This window comes from Portunus trituberculatus, chromosome 37 (genome assembly GCF_017591435.1).
Source record: "Portunus trituberculatus isolate SZX2019 chromosome 37, ASM1759143v1, whole genome shotgun sequence".
In the NCBI taxonomy this organism is placed as follows: domain Eukaryota; kingdom Metazoa; phylum Arthropoda; class Malacostraca; order Decapoda; family Portunidae; genus Portunus; species Portunus trituberculatus.
The window spans coordinates 17209347-17235721 of NC_059291.1; the positions used below are offsets into that span (position 1 = coordinate 17209347).

The window sequence follows — 26375 nt, forward strand, 5'->3', positions numbered from 1 at the left end:
TTAGTGCACAACAGTCTGGCTTAATGTACTGAGTTAGTGCACAACAGTCTGGCTTAGTGTACTGAGTTAGTGCACAACAGTCTGGCTTAATGTACTGAGTTAGTGCACAACAGTCTGGCTTAATGTACTGAGTTAGTGCACAACAGTCTGGCTTAGTGTACTGAGTTAGTGCACAAGTCTGGCTTAATGTACTGAGTTAGTGCACAACAGTCTGGCTTAATGTACTGAGTTAGTGCACAACAGTCTGGCTTAGTGTACTGAGTTAGTGCACAAGTCTGGCTTAATGTACTGAGTTAGTGCACAACAGTCTTGGTGTACTGAGTTAGGGCACAAAACTCTGGGTATACTGAGTTAGAGCACAACAGTCTGGGTGTACTGAGTTAGCACACAACAGTCTGACTCACGGTATTGAGTTAGTGCACAACAGTCTGGGTTGAATTAGCGCACAACAGTCTGACTCAGGGTATTGAGTTAGCTTAGTGTACGATGATGTCTGACATGAAAATTCTGTCTGAGAAATTGTTATATTTTCTCTCTCTCTCTCTCTCTCTCTCTCTCTCTCTCTCTCTCTCTCTCTCTCCAACCTTCAGTCCTAAACATTCCAAATAAAAAATGTTTACTATTTCACAAGGTGCAAATAATAAATCAACAGATGGTATGGGGCAATTAAATGAATATTGAAAGACACTATATGTTAAATTGCTGGTGAACACAAACAACAGATCAAGCCCTTACCTGTACTCCACTCTTGATGCTGGTTGCTTGAATGGGTAAGATATCAAGATCAGCAGAGTGTGTTGAGTGAACTGTCGCAGGTATATCTCTCTCACTCATTAGAGGCTGCAGCTTCATTTTCTCATTGTTATCCTGGAAACAAAGATATGAAAAACTGAAGCTAGTCAACTGATAATTTTCTTTAAGCATTATAGTACTAAAAAACTACTTGTGTTCTTCTATCTACTACATTGATTTTCTCGCTTGAGTTTTCAGAAACCTACAGAATAAGCAAGGTATAAAAGTAAAGATTTTTATTGTAATATTTAATTATTCAGTTTCATGCTATTCGAATTTTGTGATCCTCAAGTTTTGTGCTTAGTCCTAAATTCTCACCACCGCAAGTGTTGCATATTATCACAACAAGTTTTGTGCTACTTAGACAAGTATCGGTTGTGTTTACCTACTGTCAGTATCGTTTGTACTGCCTCAAGACTCCAATGAGATCTTCCATATCTATAACAGTGACAATATCATACCCACTAATGGGTAACATTTTGGTCACCTGACGCAGTGAGTCCATAGCTGCCACTACATTCTGTCTCTTATGTATTGTACAGAGCTTACCGCTACTCATTTCTGCCTTGACCTACGGGAAAACTGTCATCCACCCATGTTTCACTGTAGCAATATTGACAAAGTGCCAACATTCTACCATTAAATCTATAACTTTCATGATATTAAAATTACAATTGAAATTGTCCTGTCATAATTTACTTAGGTCTGGCTGGTGTTGGCAACACTGCTTGAGACCTTGTCTATCTGATACACTGATCATGAGCAATGCAGGTATCCAACCTCTGATGCAGTGTTTAATAGCATTGATAAGTAAAATACATGAAAAAATAAACACTCACAGGTAGATCTAACCATTAAAGGAAACAAAAGAAAGTGATGACTGTATAAAAAGCATCATGTAATGTGGCATTGATGGGTAAGGAAGGAAAGATAAGATATGAATACAGTTGCCAGATGTTGATTGTCATCACTATATATATACTACAGTACATAGTACTAAGGCCAATCAACATCTGGCAACTCTACTTTTCATTGGTACATGCATAAGTATCACATATGCAATACCACTAAAGGCTACAACACACGTGACTGTTAGACCTCATGTGAAATGTTAATATTATATTTTTTTTCTCTTTTTCTCTTATTCAATAAGTATGTTTCTTATGATTTTGTCTTTATAAAAGCATTAGTCACTGAAATTGCAAAACAACCATTAATTTAAAGGTATGTATTTTGAGATAAGGGAGTAAAGTTGGGAGGGGAAAAAGTCAGCTTCTTAACAGGCCAGAACGAATAAGCATTTTTTTTTATTGTTTTCAAAACTGTGAGTTTTGCAATCCTCAAGTTTAGCACTACAGAGGAACCTTGGTTTTTTAACTTAATTTATTCCTGAAGGCTGTTCAACAACCGAAATGTCATAAAGCTATAACCATTTTCCCCATAGGAATTGATGTAGAATAGATTCATTTATCCCTGCATTCCAGGGTTATGTTTGAGAGAGCGACTGGGCACACACTCCACATTTCCTGCAGCACCCATTCTCTATCAAACACTTTTGTGCATCCCTCAGAAAAAATAAATAAAGAATCGTCATTGCTATAGCAACAGCATCTTACTGACAGCAAGATAACATATGCTGATCTTCCGGACAATGTTTATCATACATCACTAGCTCTACTGGAATAGGTGAGGTGCCTCTGTGCTGCAATCAACTGCGATGATGTCATTAGCCAATATGGTGGCCTAAACAAACATCTCATAGAATCTCGTGACTCCCGAGACCTGCCATACCAGCAAAGCATCTTGAAAATAATACTATTGTTCAACCCATATGAAAAAAAAAAAAAAAAAAAAAAAAAAAAAAAAAACGAGAACTTTATTATAAAAGTGGACCACTAGAAAACTTATTTCCAAGATGATTTATTGATGTGGCAAGGCCCAGGAGACACAAGATTCCATGAAATGTTTGTTTGGGCCGCCATATTGACTAATGACATTATCGCACGTAATCACAGCACTGAGGTGCCTCACCTATTCCAGGGCAACTAGTAATGCATGATAAATATTGTCAGGAAGATCAGCATATGCTGTTTTACTTTTAGTTAGACGCCATTACTACAGCAACGATGATTCTTTGTTTATTCCAGCTGAGAGGAACACAAAAGTGTTTGATAGTAAATAGGTGCTGCAGGAAGAGCATGATGCATGTCAGTTTGAGTCATATTTTGGCCAGAAATCAGCCATGGATTGTTTACCAACCGAGTTATGGTATGACAACTGGGGCAATTTTGAGCCTGAAATTTGTTCAGAAACCAATTTGTTTGAAAAGGGAGGTGCTTGGCAACCAAGGTTCCACTGTATATATAAGAAACCATACAAGTAGGAAACTCAAGAGTGGGTGGGGTGTATTTGAAATTATACTAATGAATTCACAGATAAGCTGTGTTTGAAAAGTCTGGTCTCATTTTCCTCAATAAGTTACCATAATTTACTGACATGAAATAATCATTACAGAATCTCATTGAATTTCATAAAAATATGATTGTACACAATATAGGTTCTCAATGACATATGAATGTGTCACTCACAGGAGTGGTTAATTTTACAGTAGGTACTGACTCTCCTTAACACTACATTCACACATTCTATAATATATGCAGGAAGCTCTCACTTCTCATAATGATGATACTATTTTTCTTCATGTACATGATGTAAATACTAAGACAAAATTTTTCTCTACTTAAAAAAAAAAGGAAAAATAATATTACCTTTCAACAATATTACAGGAGAGGAACTCCTCTTTCTTAAAGTAAATGACAAAATTATGATGAAAATAGTAATTATTTTACTTAGATATAAATACTGTAATCAAAATATAATTTCAGTCACTACATAATGATAAAATACATCAGAAGTATTACCTTAGTATTATCACAAGATGAGATAAATTTCTCTCTCTCCAGTTGAGCAGCATGAGTATTGAGCAGTGTTGCCAGCAAACAGTTGTAACCCACTAACTCGGTTACTCTTCTAAGGTGGTTTCCATAGTAATTCTTCATTTCTATCAAAAATACAATGGAGTTACATCTTCAAATGTTATGGAAATCTGTTTTATCTAATTTCAAAATATAAACCATAGTAGGTACAAAGAAAGCAACTCTCTAATATCTTCAATATTTTTCTATAGCAATCTAAATTACATCACATCAGTTGCATTCTACAATTCCTTGAGGCTCTGAAAATAACAATCAGTGTTGACAGACAGGATTTTGATATGCCTTTGTGTTGCTGTGACTGACTGATTGATTGAAAAAGGGAGGGTAATGCAACATTTCAGTTGCATGATATAAGCAACTAAAATGAGAGAGAGAGAGAGAGAGAGAGAGAGAGAGAGAGAGAGAGAGAGAGAGAGAGAGAGAGAGAGAGAGAGAGAGAGAGAGAGAGAGAGAGAGAGAGAGAGATGTAATGTAAAATAAGCAGTAATGTGATCTTAAACCAAAGCAAATTGAAGTGGCACTAACTGACTGGGTAAAGCTACAGTAGTTTCACCACAGAAGCAGAAGAAATACTATCTCATGCAAACCTGCCTGCTTTCTGAGCTATCTGCTGAGTAAGGGTTAACTTGATGAGTGCTCAGTATGAGTACAATGGTCACATCCATGGTGTAATATTATCAGCACAAAAAAAATTCCCAAAAATAATCTTTACTCTTATAAGATGAAAGATGGCATGGAAAAGCATGAGTAAACCAAAAATTAGTTCATGATAGACATTAGTTCAGGTATTGTGGTATAGTGAAATTGCAGTGTTTCAGTTAGCTGGAAGAAGGTTCTTGTGGTGGCATGGAAAAATATGAGTAAACCAAATATTAGTTTGTGATACACATTAGTTCAAGAGAGAGAGAGAGAGAGAGAGAGAGAGAGAGAGAGAGAGAGAGAGAGAGAGAGAGAGAGAGAGAGAGAGAGAGAGAGAGAGAGAGAGAGAGAGAGAGAAAGAAAGAAAGAAAGAAAGAAAGAAAGAAAGAAAGAAAGAAAGAAAGAAAGAAAGAAAGAAAGAAAGAAAGAAAAGAGAGAGAGAGAGAGAGAGAGAGTGGCAACAACAACAACAACAACAACAACAACAACAACAACAACAGCAATAGCAGCAGCAGCAGCAGCTGCTGCTGCTACTACTACTACTACTACTACTACTACTACTACTACTAATAATAATAATAATAATAATACTACTACTACTACTACTACTACTACTACTACTACTACTACTACTACTACTACTAGTACTAGTACCACTACTACTACTACTACTACTACTTCTAGTGAATTACTAATGAAATACTGCAGTATTTCATTAGTAATTCACTATCACTCAGTGCCACGGAGTTGAGGTTATCCTCATGGCATGAGCATATATGAATACTATGATATGATATCCATTATAGGAGGCAATAGAGGAGTGAAAACATAAATTTAATATCGTGGTGAAAGACAACAAGCAGGCTGAAAGGGTCACAAGAAGAAGAAGAAGAAGCGGCCAAGTCGCTGAGTCTCAGCTTCGTCTGTGGCCGATCTCATCTCTGCTTTATTTTTTGGTATTCCATGTAAGATTTCACTTTGTGCATTACAAAACAATCCTTTCTTGAGGGTAAGGTTTGTAAAAAGCTAATAGAAGAAAAAAAACAATTTTAACCCATGTGGTATGTTGGGGACCAGCCCAGAACGCATCCCCCGTATTTCCATTATTTCCTATGGGAAATTTATGTCTGCTTAACAAATTTCCGCTCTACGAACAGCTTTGACATCCCCTATCCTGTTTGTTAAATGGAGTATTCCTGTATATATAATGCACTGAAAAGAAAAACAAAAACAAAGAAGCAGTGGGAGCAAAGCAGATCAAGGGAGAACAAAGTGGAGTACAAAATGGCAAAAAAGATGGGACGTAAAGCAGTGGCAGTGATGAAGGTGGAAGCTTGCCATGAACTGTATGAAAAGCTGGAAATGCCAGAGGGAGAGAAGAAGCAGGAACAAGGCAACATAGGATGTAAATCATGTGAAGCAGATGAAGGATGCAAATGGAGTCATACTCAGAGATGAAAGGAAGATGCTAGAAAGGTGGAAGGAGTACTTTGATGGTCTACTGAATGAGAAGAACCTATGGGATCACTATGATGATGATACCATACCCAGGAGTGACAAAAGTTAAGAGAGGGAAGAAGTCATGAAAGCTCTCAAAAGAATGAAAAACAACAAGGCAACTAGCCCTAATGGGATGCTGGTGGAGGCTTGGAGGGCACTGGGAGACACAGAAGTGGATATACTCTGGAAACTAATGTGCAAGATAAAGGAGCAGAAGAGATCCCAGATGAGTGGAGAGAAAGTACACTGGTGCCCATCTTTAAAGATAAAGGAGATTTACAGGAGTGTAGGAACTACCAGGGGATTAAATTGTTATTACATATGATGAAGATCTGGGAAAGGATATTGGATGAGAGGTTGAGGCTGGAGGCTGAAGTGTTCAGGGGACAATTTGGCTTCATGCCTGGAAAAGGAACAAGTCCCATATTTATATTACGACAAATGGCAGAAAAGTATAGAGAAAAACTGAAGGAATTACACATGATCTTCCTAGATCTAGAGAAGGCTTATGACAGAATACTGAGACAGGAACTTCAGAGAGAGAGAGAGAGAGAGAGAGAGAGAGAGAGAGAGAGAGAGAGAGAGAGAGAGAGAGAGAGAGAGAGAGAGAGAGAGAGAGAGAGAGAGAGAGAGAGAGAGAGAGAGAGAGAGAGAGAGAGAGAGAGAGAGAGAGAGAGAGAAGGTACCAGAGAAATATGTAAGATTGGTGAAGGAAATGCACATGAGTGTTTAGACACAGGTGAGGAGTGGAGTAGGCATAACGGGCAGTTTTGCAGTGGAAATTGGGCTGCACCAGGGCTCGGCTTTGAGCCCCTTCCTCTTCAATGTTGTGTTTGACGTGCTGATTGAGAACATATGAGTGGGGACACCATGGGACATGATGTATGCAGATGATGTTGCATTAGTGAGCAAGTCTAAAGAAGTGATTGAACAAAGACTAGAGGAATGGAGAGTAGCTTTGGAGAGCAGAGGAATGAAGATAAGTAGAACAAAGACAAAATATATAAAAAGTACAGAGGGGAAGCTGGATGGAAATGAAAGCATCAGGATGGAGGGAGTGGAGCTTAAGAGAGTAGATTCATTCGAATATCTGGATCTACTCTATCAGCAGATGACAGTGAAGATAAGGAAATAACAAGAAGTATGCAAGTGGGATGGAGGAGTTGTAGAAATGTATCAGGAGTATTGTGTGACAGGAAAATGCCAGTTATTAAAGGGAAACATTTATAAGACCATGGTAAGATGATTGATGGCATTTGGAGCTGAGGCTTTGCCTGTGAAGAAAGTAAACGACAAAAGAATGGAAGTAGCAGAAATGAGGATGTTACGTTGGATGTGCGGCATGACGAAAGGAAAGGATCAGCAATATAAAAATCAGATGGACTATGAAGCTGGAGGAGATTTCCAAGAAGACACAGGAAGCAAGGATAAGATGGTTCGGACACATAACGAAGAGGGAGGCAGCAAGTAGTGAGAGGGGAGCCCTGGATATGGAAGTGCAGGAAAGGAAGAGGAGGAGGAAGACGCAAGATTAGATGGAAAGATTGTATACAAGATTAAATGAAAGAACTGCAAACCAATATGACAGGTGACAGAGGCAAATGGAAGCAACTCATCAAAAACAGCAACTCTGTTTAAAGATGGGTTAATCAGCTGATGACAAAGAAGACCACCAGCTTTGGCTTTCCTCTCCCTTCACTGACCATCCTGATGAACTAGCCTTCAACTTCGCTATCCTACATGACCTAGAACAATTGCTGCAACACTCTATTCAGCTAACTCTACTATCTCTTAAGAAACTGGCAATCAAGTGGTTTTTTATTTATTTATTTATTTTTTTGCCTTTGGCTAGCTTCATCTCTTCCATAAAAAAAATGTCCAAAAATGTAGTGTAATGGAGTCTCAAAGTGGCAAGAACAAAGTACATATTGCAATAGTATAAACTTGGAAAAAAAGAAATAAAAAAGGTGGAGTGTAAGAAGGATGTAGGAGTGTTCATTATAAAAGATATGTCCCCAGACAACCAAATAAATATGATTGTTGGAGAACTCTATAACCTAATGAGATGCATTAAATTGGCATTTACATATCTGAAAAAGGGCATGGTGAAGAAAATTCTAGTCATGCTGATTAGACTAAGATTGGAATACGCAGCAGTGCTGTGGTCAACCAGTACAAAGAACATAAGGAAGATAAAGAGGATTCAGAGAGCTACTACAAAATTGGCCCCTACTCCAATACAACTATCATATGAAGAGAGACTGATAAAATTAATGAAGTACATGAGACTTACCGTAGGTCAGTTGAAATGTGCTTCGGATTTTACGATGCAAACCACCACTGCTAGAAGGGAGAACCACATGAGATTTTAAAGCCATGTGGGGGTTCTCCTTAACCAAATAAGCACATCCATCTCCAAATAGATAGTCGGTAAAGAAAAGAACTGAGAAATATAAACCCCAATTTCATTCTAAAGTGAAAAATCATCCTTATTACAAATAATACCAAATAATACATAAATGAGTCACAACATAACCAACCTGGTTACAAATTATGAATTATGGAGATAACAGCAAAACTTAATTATGCAAGTTCAAGTACTGCTGGTGCGTGGCAATGTGGCGTATCTCATGTGGTGCTCCCTCTAGCAGTTAGGTGGTTTGCTGAAGGAAAATTGGGACTTCACTGTATAGATGCATTTGTTTTGGTGCATAATTGTTACATAACATCCCTTTCAGACTCAAGGAGAGGGGAGTGGGTAACATATGGATGCAGTAGTACAGTAAGAGTGAGTGCAAAAAAATATATATATATACATCTTAATTTTACTGGTTCACTAATATTTATTTTTAGTTATGTAACATGTATTTAATCAATTTAGGCAATAATGTATTTACATAAAATATTTCATGATTTTTTATGAATTTAAGGGAGTTCTTATACAAAGATACAAAACACTAAAATGGGAGTTGAGTACAAAAATTATATATTTATCTTAATTTCATTATTTTATTCTTGTGTTTATTTATGCAACATGTGTTTTATTACTTTATACAGTCACTGTATTTACGCACAATATTTCATGATTTTTATGAGTTTTAAGGGGCACTTATAAAAGTCTTGAAATGGATTACTATGTTTTGTATTCATTCTCAAGTCTGCTATATGATCACTCACTTTTATGATTGAATTTTCAGGAACCAACAACAATCATATATTGAGGAATATGCATACTGTATCTTCAACACACAAGCACTTACCCTGAGAAACAAATATATTTTCAAGACATTTGGGAGTGAAACATAAGACACCAAATTTAAAGATAAATTTTACATTATGTCATTTAAGTCACAGTTACATGCTACTCATCATATGATATATGTTGCAGTTTACAGTTTAAGTGATGATTGAAATTTCTACAGCTTTAGCTGTGGTCACACTTACATACTCTCCAATCTAAGCTGTGGCTCTCATTTCCATGCTCTCCAGCCTAAGCTGTGGCTCATAATTAACAGGTTAAGCTTGTTACCACCTCTAATAGAGATATACAGTGTGGAAGAAACTAAGAAATCTAAATCTACAGTCTGTGCGAAAAGTCATTGCGTCTAGGGAGCAGCATGCTGACTTTACAAGTTGACTGTGTTTCTTTTCCCGCAACAAAGCCAAAAGGAGTGAGAGAGATATCGTATGTCTGACAGTGAGGTACACACCTCTCCACCCTTACACTGCTGAGAGACACTGCTCAGGCCACTATCAATTGTCAAAGATAGTTGATGTTTGCTACTGCCTTATTTGCTTTTTCCTGTTTTCTGCACTAATATTGCACTTCTTTTCTTATGCATTGTTAGCATGTCCTTTGTTTTTCCCATACTCCCTTTCTGTCTGACGTCACGTCTTTCCCCTCAGTCCTCGATCACCGCCACCTCAGGCGACACACTACGCCTCCTGCCTCTCGTTTCGCTCGGTTTACACTTGTTGTGTATTGTGCTACCGTAAATACACTTTCATAATGGACTCGGGTGTCTCCATGCTACCCCTGTTTTACGACAACTACCACATAATCACAGCTTAATAGGCATAGGTGGCACTGATGAGAAAACTATTCAAGCTATCATTGATCTCCATAAAGTTGGTATTAGCAACAAAGAAATCTGCATTAGAAAAAGGCCTTAAACTCTGTACTGTGCAGGAGCTTATACAAAAATTTAAAGCTGGTGGGCGCAAAAATTTACCATTCCCACAAAAGCCACCTGGTAGGCCACATAAGATACCTGAGAAGACAAGAACACTTCTCAGGAGGCAGCTGGAAGTCAATCCCAGTCTTACAGGATGCCAAATTAAGAAAGAGAATCCTGACTTATTAGCTGGTATCTCTCTCCATACTGTGCATACTTTGCGCTGTGACCTTGGGTACCGTTGTCACCGGGCAAAGAAAAAGCCACTTATAAATGCCTCACAGAGCAAGAAAAGGATCCAGTTTGCAAAAAAATATCAAGGTTGGACCTTAGATAAGTGGTGTACAGTAGTGTGGTCTGATGAGAGCACTTTCTGTGTGAGTGGTACAACACCTAACAGAGAGTAAAGGGCCGTATTTATAAAACTTTCGTAAGCGAGACATAAGTCACGACATAAGCTATGACGCGACATAGGTGGCAAAGTTATGGCTCGGTAACCCCTCATCATTAGCTTGACTTAGCGCAGGGATGCCAACCGCAACATAGTGGTAAAACTTATGGACTGAAACTAATCCAGTTACGATGATTTGAACAAATAAACATGTCTGAGGCATTTTTGTATTAATGAGATTAATGATATATGAAATTTAGGTATATTTGAAGGCGAACATAATTAATAATAGTGTCTCTGTCCACTGACTCCACTTCACCCGATGTAAACAAACAGCATATGACCCACGCACGTGTAGTCGCATATACTGCTACTTCGTTTTGTTGTTGGTTGTTACTGACATGATGGATGTACCACACCCACCACAGAAGAGGAAATGAAGCAGCAACTTTTGTGTCAGCAAACAATTTGCATTGTTAACTTCAACCTAGCAACCTTAAGTGACCCAACTTATCCTAAACTAACAATATCAGTTAAGATACATTTATTTGAAGAATAATTTCCAATGACCTAACTTATCCTAAACTAACAATGTCACTTAAGATACATTGATTTGAAGAATAATTTCCAGTGTTGATATTCAAGTATGGAAGGTGTGTCTAGGGATAGAAATATTCACAATGATAAGGTGTAACAATCTGTAATGTGCACTTGTAAAACTGGCTTTTCTTGCACAAGCCTATTTAAGGTACTTAAAAAGAGATATTTAGGCAAGCACAATAAGGCAGCAGTGTTAATAAATAAACTAAGCCTGCAAGGCATTATTTTTTTCCCCCCATTTTTGGATAGGAAAGCATACATTGCTATGCTTTATAAAAACTAGTAGTGAAGTACTGAATATTAGTGGCCACTATACTAATGGGTCTATTTGATGTAGGAGGCAGTCCACCTCCCAAGTCCCTTGATGACATAGACAAGAATCTGAGTGAGTAAATCATTCCATATACATATGGATCATCTTGGTTTTGAAAAGTATTAGCCATTCCACCCTTGTATATCTATATCCTCCCACATCCTAGGTGACATTAAGAGAACACACCCTTTTTTTTCCACTCTTTTGCTTTTCTCATTTGCCGCACACTACACCACTTCTTTCATACTCTCCTATACCTCACATTCACACTCCCTCAAATGCTCAGTAATGCCCACCTGCCTTCCTTTATAAACACCCTGCTTAGGTTTGGAGAAACACAGGCAACAAACTATCCATTTATTGTATTTAAAGCTTCCAGATGTAAAGGACAACTTCTGCCAGCTTACACATAACTAACTTCAACCCTAAACTAACAGAGTATAACTTCAATAACTTAACCTAATCAAATTGATGGGTCTCATTGATTTGAAGAATTTCCAATGTTGATATTCAATTATGGAAGGTGTGTATATGGTTGGAAATGGCAGCTCACAAGGAATGCATCCACACAAGAATGTGTCTTAATGACAACTCCACTCAGTACCTGTCTGCAACACAATAACAGCACATTACCTTCCAGCTGAAAATATCAATAAGAGCATACAAAATATCTTTAAAACTGAAGTGTAGGGACATTAATATCTATGTATAGACAGTCAACACCCTCCTCCAGGAGGAGGACAGCAAAAATGAGGCAACCACACACAAACACCATACACTTACACTGTGTAAGAGGAGTATGGGGGCAGGAAGAGAGAAGGGTGCCTTGTCTTGGATACTTCCTCCTTGAGAGGATTGTTTACCTCTTATACAGATAGTGAGATAGATCTGCAATAAATATGCATGTGATGGTTTAACTAACATTTGTTGTCATTAGTCATACCAGTACAGATGGAAATGCTACCGCAGCACTTCCAATGTCTAACACAGATGAATCTCCTGCTGCTGCAGAGACATCGGTGGATGATGCAGCAATGAGTTGTAGAGCTTGAGCACCATCTCTGAAAGAAAGTAAGTTAATAAATAAAAAAACAAGTAAAATAATATATATACAGTAAAGTCCCGGGTTACATATATATATATATATATATATATATACGCCAGTCCACTATAAGGCAATTTAAGATTAAAAAAATTGAAAATTTATAAATCGTAAAGCGCGGGATTTATTGTTATTGTTGGTGGTTACCCGTCACACCGCCCGCCTCACGCTTGAATACAATAACACCCTGCCTCAGTCCCACCACACCGTTGCCCCTGGCAAGAGTATTATCCTACTTCTGCGTTTACTGACTCAAGTTCTTAATATCTTGCTCAATGGCACCAAAGAGAAAACTCCTTAGTGATAGCAGTGATGCTAAGAAAAGGAAAACCATTATGCTACAAGAAAAAGAGGACGTAATTAAAGACATGAGAAGGGAGGTAGCAGCTGTGTGTGAGGGAGTGAAGAAGAAAATGGGAAGCCCGTTACCATGACAACGGGGAGGTTGACGACCTTGAGGGTTCGCGCACCCATCACAACAATATCAACTCCGGAGCCTTCGCCTGGGCCACACGACACTCGCAGCTCACTTGCACCATCTGCGCCTGTCTGCTGATCCCTATTGCCCTTTCCTATTGTATTTCCTGCCCCGCTGCCCACGCTTCTACTCCCACCGCACTGCACTACGCTCCCAGCTGTCTGCCCTGGGTGTCACAACATTCGACCTGCCCACCCTCCTGGCGGCCTCAGGGCCACCCCTCTCGGCAACCTGCAGTCCTTCGCGTTCGTGGCCCTAATCAACAACAACAAAAAAACAAACTTGTGTTTCATATTCCTATATAGTTGTAAATAATATAACAATATAACCTTTAACTTACCTGAATGACCATAAACAATGATTGGTTGAAAACTCGATAATATGCTTTAAAATGTATGGAAACTCGTTACGTACAAAATCGACTTACGTCATGTTTCAGGAACGTAACTCTGACATAAACCGAGACCTTATATATATATATATATATATATATATATATATATATATATATATATATATATATATATATATATATATATATATATATATATATATATATATATATATATATATATATATATATATATATATATATATATATATATATATATATATATATATATATATATATATATATATATATATATATATATATATATATATATATATATATGCACCTATCTAACATTTTCTAATGAAACTACTTTTTTGGGGGAGGAAGATCTTTTTTCTATTTTCTTAATCACCCCAAACATGTAAAATATTGATTGGTTACTAGATTCATTCAAAGCACATCAGAATTATCAAAATAAAAATTCTCACACATGGCAATAACAAAAAATAAATAAATAAACCAAACTTGGCTATACCTAACTTAACTAAACCTAACCTAACCCATCTTAACAAATTTGACAGGAAATTAACTAAACCTTACCTAGCATTGATGACAAGTTTGGTAAGAAAATAAATCAAACCTAATGTAACCAAACTAAACATAACTAATCTACCTTAACAATGAACTAAATCTAATCAAACCAACTATGTACTTCCCTAATCTGAACTAATTTAACTAAACCTAACCTGATTTACCTTAATGATAAATTTGGTAAAACTAATATCTTAGGAGCTAACAATTTCCAGTGGTAAAGATATGTACCACTGTATTATAATGTGAGCAAGTAGTTTGCTGAGAACTTTTTCTTTATGCCATGAAATATAATAGCACCCTAATCTAACCCACTAAACTCATTGAGAGTTAGTGACAATTGTGAAAATTAACCAAAAACAATGAATAGTATGTATATGTGCAATATGGAATGAATGAAACAAACTGTCTAATATGAAAAATATTAATGTTGCATAACTTACCTATTGTAGTTGGAGTGTGGGCCAGGCAGAGGTTGAAGATATAGTGTCAGAAGCCACTTTTTACTGGGGTAACCACTGTCATCCTCAAGGCGGCATCCAGCTGTCACCGTCTCCCTCTCAAACCCCTGCTAGAGTTCACTTTCCCTAAGAATCCTTGTCCCATATATCTTGGCTGCACTGTCTAACTGATATCTCTTATCAGTTCTGAGTCACTTAGTTCAGCCAACACGTCTCTACGATCACGAAAACTTCTCAGGTGGCGTCGTCGCTGTCCCACTGCCTTCGCCATGTTGACTCTTATGATTCGACATAGCGACGCTATTCTTGCTCCCACCCAAACATAACGGGACCGCGAGTTTATGATGAACTAACGTGAGACATAAGACTTATGTTTCATGTAAGTCATGGTGTCCGCCATCTTGTGGACTTATGTTTCACTTATGTCAAATCATAGTTTTATAAATACGGCCCCAGGTGCCCAGGCTCTGATCCCAATGATCCCCGCTACACTTAAAAAAAACACCAAACACCCTCAGAGTTTAATGGTTGGGGATGTTTTACTTTCAATGGCCTTGGTGATCTTGTTGTGTTCCCTAAAAACACTAATATAAATAAAGAAGTGTATTTGGAACTCTTAATGGATAATTTTGTCATCATTTGAGAAAACCAAAAGAGAGGTTTTCCAACAGGATGGGGCACCAGCTCATACTGCTAAAATTGTCAAATCAACACCATAAAAGATTGACCTGGCAATTCACCAAATTTTTTCCAATATAAAATTCATGGGTGTAATTAAGGCCAAATTACGAGGCCGTGACACCTCTGCACTCTCCAAGCTAGAAAGAGAGCTTCACAATTGTTGGGCAGACTTCCAGCCTGAGACACTTCAAAAGTTAGCTGATAGTGTGCCAAAACATCTCAGAGAGATGCTCAAGAGAAAAGGAAATGTAATAAAATACTGGGTATTGGGTAGAGTTAGAATTTACATAAATTTTGGGTACCTGACATGAAATGTGTAACCAAAAACTATTGGTGTGGTAACTTTTCACACAGACTGTACAATCTTATCAATAACATTCACATTCTTTATATTGAAGAACAGTGGAACCTTGAGTTACTACAAATCTGACTTACAAGAAATCTGAGATACGAGGAGTCGCTAAGATGATTTTTTGTTTTGTCTTGCAAGCCAAAATTTGAGTTGTGAGCTAACTCCAGCATCCCATTTCCAACACGTTTAGTTCATGTGGTCCATTTTTTGCCATGGAAGCATTTTTCATGTTGGGCAAGTGTTTTACACTTTTGTGCTGTTATTTGGCCAAATTTCTTTTGTATGACCATTGGTCCTAAGCAAGTGAGTGCAAAGGACAGTGCTGAGAAGCAAATGATGCCCACTGAATTAAACCATGAAATCATAGAAATACATGAACAAGGTGTGCAAGTAGTGGACTTGGCCAAGTAGTTTAGCAATAAAGTGTAATAATGATTAAGTAAGGTTTAGCAATTAAGGGAGAGAGTCTATGGTGAAGTGACAGAAAAGCACAAAATGAAACACTTTCATCTTCTCTGCCTATTTCCTCCATCCTTCTTCTTTCCCAGCATCTTCCATTAGCCTAAGTAATCTGATCTCTGAGATAAATATACTTTATAAACCAGTTTATTCAATTACGTTCTTTTTGTTATGTTATATTGTTTTTATATTATTTGTGGCTGGAACAGATTAACCCCTTTGTGCCAGATGTTTAAAAAAGCCCACCTGGCTGATATATGGGGTACTCGGCCACGCGCGTGAGCTTTGAATGAGTTTTAGGAGAAGTTTCAATGCTTTCTCTAATATGTCAGGAGCTAATTATCTGATTAAAAATCTGTTAGTGCCGTGATAATGCTCATAAATTATGTTGTTATCAATGCATTTATCTTGGAATGTTGACTCTCAAAGTTTTTAGTTATTGACTGGTAAAGAGAAAGCAACTTGAAATTTTCTATATACACACTTTATTTGGCATCCAGAATTGAATTATAACTTGTTTTGCTTGTTTTTTTTATTTTGTTATGTGACTACAACTAATAATGAACCCACTGACATAATAACCATGAGGATTAATGCAGCCTTCGAGGGTAAAAAAAATATTGAGATTGAAAACATAGCGCGCGGTAAACCTGAGCCAGCATGTATCTGCTTGTTGCCTCCATATATTAAGGCCACGTTACACAATGTCTTTTGTCGCAGGGTGTCTGGGCGGGTCTTGGTGGGTAATTCAAATTCGTGTGCCTATGCCCTATCATGCGGTAACACGACGACTCATTGTCCCAAAGCGCCACGGCCAGCCAGTATGGGATGGGTGACACCTGCCATCCGCTCACCACTCACCCGAGACAATGCCACGCCCACCCACAACTGCTCTTTGGGCTATTGTGCTGGCTTGTCCTATCAAGAAGAAAAAGAATAGAAGAATATGGGCAAGACAATGGCTTCTTCGAAGACAAACTTTAGGCAGCTATCAGCAGATATTCAGAGCACTAGCAATAGAAGGCAATGGAGCTTTAAAAAATTATTCGAGGCTGCCTGTGACTGTTTTTCACACTTTACTGGAAAAAAAACAAAAAAACAAGGCCCCTAATAGAAAGACAGGACACAACAATGCGGGAAAGTGTTTCAGCAGGAGCCAGACTTGAAGCAACATTTCTGTTTCTGGCTGCAGGCTGTTCATTCACCAGGCTACAATACCACACCAGAATATCAAGAACATCCCTCAGCATCATAATACTAGAGACCTGTCAAGCTATCTACGATGCACAAAAGGATGACTACATGAAGGTAAATAATTAAGATGACAATGTACACTATTTAGATTTTTTTATCTATTTTTTTTTCCTTTCCGGTATAACAGTAGTTTATAATAATCTGATGCATTGCAGGTAAGAGTAGTATGAAAAAAAAAATAATGTTACTAGGTAGGCTAGGTAAGAGGCACTGTCACTGTCATGATGAGGTGTTGATGTTGCGTCACCCTCTGACATTCGCTGCGTGAACCCAACACTGCCGGGGAGGCTCGTGGCGTGCGACTTTTAACCCATGCACCGCATTCTGGTGTGTTGCGGGGACCGCCGGGGACAAACACACACGCTGTGTCGCATCGTGTAACGTGGCCTTTATGCTGCTAATTTTACTACCGCAAGTCACCCTCTGCTGAGTTGAGCTTCCCCATGAGATATGCTTTGCCACGTCATGCAGTCAGTCAGTAGCTTACACGCGATTGCGCTGGTCGGACGTTCGCTGCTGAATCCAGGTTTGCAGTTTTTTCCCGTTTTCCAGGTAAGGTCACGTCACCTATTACGCGGGGACAGTGCCTTCTATATGCTGTTATCTTATGCTATATTTGTATATGGGCAGTTGTGAGAAGCTTACGGCTCTTGTTGCATCGTATAGTGGCGGCCATGTCTTCCTCTGGTGAGGAGTCAGCTGGACCTACTACCTTGGGCTCTTCCACGGGTTCCAGGGCCTGCAGGAGTGCACTCAGTCATTTGGAGGGGGCTGGTTCTGCCGCTGATCTTTCGCACCATGGTAGTTTGCGGGAAGTTCGCCAGTTGCCGGGCCATGGGGCACATGGGCCTGCTGGTGTAAACAACTCTGCCACTGCGCCACTCTCACCGCCCACACAAGATGCCGCACTGTGGGACGTGGTTCTGACGGCCCTGGCGGAGTTGAGGCATGAGGTGAACAAGCTGAAGAAGGACAGACTGCCGCCTGCTCCCCTGCCAGGCAGGGTGAATGAGGATACCAGTACTTCCCAAGGTACACAGTACAACGGTTCATTTGTTAACACCTTCTGTGGTTTTTCTGACCAGTCCAGTGTTGCTGGTGCTCCCCCTAAGCTCAGCCCCTCTGACAGTGTGTTGTTGCATAATGCTAAAGTGTTTGGGCCTCCGGACACTGACTCTGAGGAAATTGATCAGCAGATTGCCAATATGGTGAACTTCTTGTTTACCAACGGCATGCGTACTGAAGATTACAGGCTTCTCTGTGAGGATGAGGTGACTAAGCGGCCGAGGAATTGCCACGGCTTAGCGCCAGTGGAATGCAACCCTGAAGTGTTGGATGTGCTTAGGACTGACGCAAAGAAGACGGACATCCTGCGGGCTGCCACTATTGTTACTAAGTCGCTCTTGGCGCTGGACAGGGTGGCCCAAGTGGACGATCTGCCGGAGGTGGCTCGTGAGGTGGACCTGCTTAACGGGGCCTTAGCCTTGTTGGATAATGCCAACTACAAAAACAACTTGGCAAGACGTTTCGCCATGAAGCGTGAAATTAACTCCAAGTACTCACATCTCTGTTCTAGTAAGATGCCAGTGACTTCTTTTCTTTTTGGCGATGATGTGTCTCAGTCTGCTAAACAGATCGAGGATTCGGAGAAGCTGAAGTTTAAGTTCGCGCCTAAGAAGCCCCCCTCTACGTGGCCCTTCACAAGTTCCAGAGCAAGAGGGTTTTGGGGCTCTCAGCCACACAGGAGTTACGCCAGGTTCCAACCCTATGGTCTTCAGCGACAGGGGACCAGGGGTGTGCAGCGGCAACACTTTCCCACACGGCAGGACTCTGTTCCAAAAAACGCCAAGGACCGGGGTCAGCCCAGGCCCCGGCAGCAATAGAGGCAAGTAAGGTTTTCGAGGCTAGCAGACCTCACTATTTTCTTAAGGAATGGCATAAAATTACTTGTGACCCAGCCATTTTGGATATTGTTGCAGGTTGTCACTTAGACATTAAGGTTGATGACATTAACCACTTGTTTTCACAAGAATTAGAATATATATTTAATGCCACAGAGACACGTATCATTTCTGAGGAAATTGACAAACTTCTTAGACTTAAGGTCATTCAACTTACAGAGAGACAGGAGGGTCAAGTTATTCCGCCAATTTTCTTGAGATGCAAGAAGAATGGCGAACATAGGTTGGTGCTCAATCTGGAAAAATTAAATCAATTCATCCCTTACAAACATTTTAAGATGGAAAATTTTGAACAGGCTATTCAGCTGGTTAATAAGGGTGATTTTTTGGCTTCGATTGATCTTAGACATGCTTACTACTCTGTCAGGATTGCAGTGGAGCATCAATGTTTTTTATGTTTCACTTGGCAGGGTGATGTTTATCAATTTACTTGCTTGCCTAACGGTATTGCTGAGGGTCCTAGGCTTTTCACTAAACTCATGAAACCTGTTTTTGCACATTTGCACGAGAGGGGCTTTACCATCACAAATTACATTGATGATTCCCTTATCTGTCACAATTCCAGGCAAGGCTGCCTCACAACCATTTCAGACACTATTGCTGCCCTGACTAGCATAGGATTTTATATTAATGAAGAAAAGTCAAATTTGATCCCCACTCAGAGAATTGAATACCTGGGCAATGTAATTGACACGGTGTCTATGACCGTATCCCTACCAGTCCGCAGAGTAGACACCATCACCAAAAGTTGTCAAGCACTTTTTTCTAAAAGTTGGGAGAGAATCCGGGAGGTGGCCAGGGTTATAGGCCTGTTAGTAGTGGCTACTCCTGCTGTTGAGCTCGGTACACTTCACTACAGGAAGTTGGAGGCGGCCAAGATTGCAGCATTGCGTCAGATGATTGGGGATTTCGATCAACTTATGTGTATTACGGAGGACATGAAATCAGACCTCAGCTGGTGGCTCCACAACATCACTCTGCAATGTAGGATGATTTATCGGGTGGCGGCCGAAATTCAACTATTCACTGATGCTTCTAGCACTGGTTGGGGCGGCCAGCTTCAACATATGACCGCCAGTGGTTGTTGGTCCTCTGAGGAAAAATTGTTGCACATCAATGCGCTGGAAATCAAAGCTATACTTTTTGCTCTTCAAGCATTCACGCATGAGCTAGGTGGTAAACACATAAAAGTTTTCTGTGATAATACTACAGCCGTGACCTATGTGAATGAGATGGGGGGTACAAGATCTCTTATGTGTAATTACTTATCAACTTTGATTTGGGATTGGTGTGTAAAGCATCAGGCATGGGTCACATTCCAGGCAGTGAAAACCTTTTTGCAGATCGCACTTCTCACACATTTAATGACAGACATGAATGGAAACTCGACGAGAGCATTTTTCATTGCATAGCGTCGGTGTTCGGTGTGCCTTCCATTGATTCATTTGCGTCAAGACTGAATACTCAGGTCAATACTTTTTGTTCTTGGAAACCGGATCCTGAAGCAAAATTTTTTTATGCTTTCACCTTACAATGGGCGCAGTTTGATCTGCCTTACCTTTTTCCCCCATTCTCTCTAATCACTAGGTGCCTCCAGAAGGTCCGTGCGGAGCAGGCAAGGGTGTGGATGGTCGTGCCAGTATGGTCGACTCAGCCCTGGATGGGGACGCTGCTAGGGTTACTGGTCGATTTCCCCAAGCTCATTCCCAACAGGAAGGATGTTTTGACGCATCCGTCCATTGCCGGGTCGCACCCAGTCATGCACCACACTCGACTCATAGCTTGCTCACTTTCCGGGAGAGCCTGCGAGAACAGGGCATTTCTGCAGTGGGCGCGGACATCTTGCTGGCTTTCTGGAGACCAGGCACGGCTAAACAGTACCAGCCGCATGTCGCTAGGTGGTACCAATTTTGTGTTGGACAGGGTATTAATCCCCTTACTCCCTCTGCCTCCCATGTCATCAACTTCTTAACGGAGACGTTTCACAGAAATGTGGGCTATGACTGCGTTAACACGGCGAAGGATGCTTTGTCATCGCTAGGGATTGTGCTTGATGGATGCAGAGCAGGGAATCATCCACTCATTTGCCGGTTCATGAAAGGAGTGTTCAATCTAAGACTGCCTACACCCAGGTATACAGCAACATGGGACATACAACCTGTCTTGCAAAAGCTTCGGTCCATGCATCCCATGCGGGAACTCTCGCTCAAAGATCTCACTTTAAAACTCGTCACTTTAATGGCACTCACTCAAGCTGCCAGGGTTCAGACTTTACATTTATTACTGCTTCATGGCATGGACATTACAGATGACTATATTTCCATTCCACTGGGTGGCACTGTGAAGCAATGTAGACCTAATTTCAATATTTCCAGTGTGCAATTTCAGGCTTATTCTCATGATGATAGTTTATGTTTGTAAAACTTTGTTGGAATATAATACATGGACCAAGGCTCTTAGGCATGATGAACACCAGAAAGTTTCCAAATTATTTATTAGCATCAACAGACCACATGCTGTCGTATCAAAAGACACAATTGCACGGTGGGTAAAGTCATTGCTGTGTATGGCGGGTGTGGACACGAGCATCTTCAAGGCGGGTAGTGTGAGGCCGGCTGCGGCCTCGAAGGCCAAGGCTATGGCAGTCCCACTGACGTGCATTATGAATAAAGCTGGTTGGTCTAGGGAGTACACATTTGCAAAGTTTTATGATAAACCAATTGTAACCAATTCTGATCTGTTTCAGGATGCAGTCCTTCAATAGGCAGGGGACAGTGACGTGTATTAGCTTATTCCTTTTGGGATGTCATTTATTATTTAGGTAATGTTCTGCTTAATGTACTTTTTGGTTTGTACCCATACCTGTTTTTTCTGTGGTATTGTTTGTTAAGGGGGTCTTTGATGTATGATCCTGTATTCTACTTTGTGGATAATTAAAATGCTGTGCACAATTGGGACTTGAGTGTTTTGTTTTTACTTTTCATTTTTATCCATCATCTGAGTCCGACACCCACATGGTTTCAAAGGCTCATGGGGAAGCTCAACTCCGCAGAGGGTGACTTGCGGAAGTAAAATTAATAAAGTACACGAGACTTACCTTGGTCAGTTGAAGTGTGCTTGTAATTTTACGAGGCAAGTCACCTCTGCTGGAGGGGAGCTTTCACATGCCCTCCTCCCCCTCCCTCTTGTCAGGTGCAAATTTCAATAGTATTCTCAGTGCTACATCATGTGGGTGGTCGTTTACTTCGAAGTCTGACTGCATGACGTGGCAAAGTGTATCTCATGTGGAAGCTCCCTTCCAGCAGAGGTGACTTACCTCGTAAAATTACAAGCACACTTCAACTGACCAAGGTAAGTCTTGTGCACTTTATTAATTTTCAGTCAACATGTCACAATCTCTCTCTTTCTCTCTGATTGTTTTACAGCAACGGATAAAAAGATTCATGAGCTGAAAGCCCTCAATACACGTATCCCGTATTTGCAAAGCAGCATACATGACAAGTCAACATATACCTGCTATGCATAATATAAATTGCGTCAATGCGAAATAAAAAAAAAAAGCTAAATAAAGAAAGGGGCAAGGGGGAAAGAAATAGAGAAAGCAGATGATTGTGTAGAAGAGGAAGAATGTCGAGAAATTATCAGCAGTTACCATCAGTCAGAGAGCTGCCAAATACTCCTTTGTCATCACAGACAATGTAAGTATTTACCTAGGATTTTTCGCTATATCACGGGGTCCGTGGCATCACTTACAAATACTATAAGTACAGTAATTCGGTAAGTTGGTGTGCAATAACGACGACAATGTACATTACTGTGTACGTACAGTACTGTAAATGTATTGTTCGTATACATATACAGTGTTCCCCTGCCACTTAGCAGCTCGCGATAAAAATGAAAAAATACAGCCATATCGGCAGTCACATTGCGGAAAAACACATTGTTTCATGTTGATGCATGAGAGAAGGTTTCCCAGCATGTCAAACAAAGAGATGAGTTGACTCAGAGGCTTTGTACATACCCACGGGCACTCATGCAAGGCGCGTGATTGGTTCTCGGCACGAGATCGACCAATGAGAGCATGAGTGGATTTATCCTGTGAGTTGATTGGCTGTGCATCATCGCAGCCTCACCTAACATCTTCCCTTGTTGTATCTCACCAGTCTCTCAGTCTCGTCCACACTATTGACTGTCTTGCATACTGTATCTTAGTGTTGTCTTCGCGATAACTTCTTTTTTTGTTTAAGTAGTGATTCGTTAAGCCCTTACAATGCCGCCTAAGCGCTATGTTCCTGCAAAAGCTTCCTCTAGTGAGCCCAAGAGGAAGAGGAAGATGATGACCATCAGTGAAAAAGTGAAACTTTTGGATATGATCAAAGAGGGCAGAAGACAGTGAGTGTTACGTATCGTATGAGAGAGAGAGAGAGAGAGAGAGAGAGAGAGAGAGAGAGAGAGAGAGAGAGAGAGAGAGAGAGAGAGAGAGAAAATGTATAATTACTGTATAAAGTTTTATAACTAAATAGATTTAAATAAAATACTGTATATGTAAAGTATAAATACTGTTTACATATTTCAAACATTCTGGTACCCACATACACATACACGAAAATTCCTAGGGGGGACAAATCCTACTTTGCGGTTTTTCACTTTTCGTGGGTGGTTCTGGTATTCATTAACCATGATAAATGAGGGATCACTGTATTTGGAACATTATTGTGGTACGCCACTGGTTACAGCGCTTCAACTTGATGGTGTTTCTCTTATCACTGTCCTCATTTCCCTCTCTGTTAAGTAATCTGTCATCCAATTTAAGATATTTCCCTTAATTCTGCCCATGTGTTCTTCTTTCCATAGGAGTCTTCTGTGTGGTACTCTGTCAAAAGCCTTTTTAATGTCTAGATGCTCTGCATCCACCAATCCATCTCTTCCTTGTACTTCATCTATTATTCTTGTATAAAAGCTTAGTAAGTTTGTTATACATGATCTTCCTTTCCTAAAACCAAATTGGGAGTTATTAATGATTTCATTTCTCTCCAGATATTCCAACCATTTTTCTTTGATAACAATTTCACAGATCTTACCCACCACACTAGTTAGTGACACTGGTCTATAATTTAGGGGCTCAGTCATTTTTCCTCTTTTGTATAATGGGACTATATTGGCTCTTTCCCATTCCTTTAGTACCTTCCCTTTCCTTAAATAGTTGTTAATTACATCCCAAATTGGTTCTACTAGTTGCTCACTACATTCCCCTAGTGTCCATCCTGACTCCATCTGGTCCCATTGTCTTTGTCACATCCACCTTTTCTAGCAATTCTCTAATTTTCTGTTTTCTTACCATGATGTCTCTTAATTCCTGTGCTGCTGGGTTAATTGGCTTTATAAACTCTCCCTCTTCATTAAATACTGATTTAAAGCTTTCATTCATACGTTCACTCATTTCTTCCGATGTTTCGTATATCGTATTCCTCTTAATCAACTTAGTAATGGTCTCTCTGTTTGTCATTTTACCATTTATATACTTATAAAAAAGCTTGGGTTCTTTTTCACATCTTTTCACTACATCCTTTTCAAAGTTTCTCTCCTCCTCCCTTCTCATCCTAAAGTATTCATTTTGTGCCTCTTTATACTGCTTCCTATTTATTTCATTACATGGCCTTCTTAATTTTTGCCATGCTGCATCCTTGCACCTTTTAGCTTTCGCACATATAGCATTATACCAGGTGTGTTTGCTCTTCTTTACTCTATATTCAGGAACATATCTCTTTACCCCCTCATTATACCTGTCTAGAAATATATCATACTTTCCTTGAATTGTCTTTCCATGCATAATTTCTTTCCAATCAATACTACCAAAATAACTTTTTAATCCCACAAAATTTGATTTAGTGTGGTTCCTTCTCTTGTGTTTGTGTCCCTCATTATATTCCAAAATTTACCGATCCTCTAATTCGATTTCTAGGACCACACGATCACTTTTTCCTATTGGAGTATGATATTTGATGTCTGGACATGGCTCTGTTTTTTTGTAAATACCAAATCCAGCATTGATGGATCATCTTCCCCCTCTATATCCTGTATAATCTTTCACCCATTGATCCAATGTGTTTACCATTGCCAGTTGTAGCACATCAATCCCCCCAATGTCCAGCATGACTGCTTGCATGTGTGTGTGTATTTACCTAGGTGTAGTTTTACAGGGCCTGGGCTTTATGCTCGTGTGGCCCCGTCTCCATATCTACACTTATCCAATCTTACTTTAAAAGTGTGCACACTCGTTGCAGACACTACTTCTTCATCTAGACTGTTCCACGTCTCAATACATCTCTGCGGGAAACTATATTTTTTAATATCTCTCGGACATCTTCCTTTTCTCAGCTTTTTACTATGTGATCTTGTGCTTCGGATGTCATATTCTTCTCTCAGGATCAGTTTCTCATTATCCACTTGGTCCATTCTGTTGATCAATTTATAAACTTGTATCAGGTCTCCTCTCTCCCTTCTTTGTTCCAGGGTTGGTAGATCCATAGCCTTTAGTCTCTCCTCATATGTCATCCCTTCAAATTCTGGAACCATTCTTGTAGCTATTTTTTGTAGCCTCTCCAATTTCCTTATGTGTTTCTTTTTATGAGGGGTCCACACTACTCCTGCATATTCCAATCTGGGTCTTATTATAGTACTTATCAATTTCTTCATCATTTCTTTGTCCATGTAGTGAAATGCTACTCCAATATTCCTTAGCAAATTATATGTTTCTCTAAAAATTCTATCAATATGGCTTACTGGTTGATTGTTTTCTTCCATCGTCACTCCTAAGTCCTTTTCCTTTTTGACTTTCTCCAGTTCTACTCCATCTCCCATCTTATAGATTCCCACAGGTTGTCTTTCACTCTTTCCCATTTCCATGACATGGCTTTTGTTCACATTGAATTCCATTTCCCACTTCTTACTCCATTCCCAGATCTTATTTAGGTCTTCTTGCAGTATTTCACAATCCTCCTTTTGCTTTATAACTCTGCACAGTTTCGTTTCATCCGCAAACAAATTTATGTAGCTGTTCACTCCTTCTGGCATGTCGTTAATATAAATGAGGAAAAGTATTGGTGCCAATACTGACCCCTGTGGCACTCCGCTTTCTACTGCTCTCCACTTTGACTTCATATCTTTAACTACCGTCCTTATTTCTCTCCCCCTCAAATAATTTTCTATCCATCTCAATGTGCTTCCTTTTAAGCCACCCTTCTCCTCTAACTTCCACAGTAATCTTGCATGTGGCACTTTGTCAAACGCCTTTTT

The 26375-nt window shown here is 39.7% G+C and overlaps 1 protein-coding gene across 2 annotated transcripts in view; it reads right to left on the reverse strand.

Annotated features, from left to right (window-relative positions):
* The window catches only part of LOC123513849 (coiled-coil domain-containing protein 22 homolog), an 80142-nt gene that overhangs the window by 45619 nt on the left and 8148 nt on the right, over positions 1-26375 (reverse strand). Inside the window, exons 3-5 of one of the 2 annotated variants that reach the window (XM_045271260.1) lie at positions 12350-12467; positions 3714-3853; positions 736-867 (exon numbers count right to left, since the gene is read on the reverse strand). In XM_045271260.1, the coding sequence (XP_045127195.1) occupies positions 736-867; positions 3714-3853; positions 12350-12467 (390 nt within the window). The remainder of the gene's footprint in view (positions 1-735; positions 868-3713; positions 3854-12349; positions 12468-26375) is intronic. The other variant, XM_045271259.1, reaches the window with a different exon arrangement.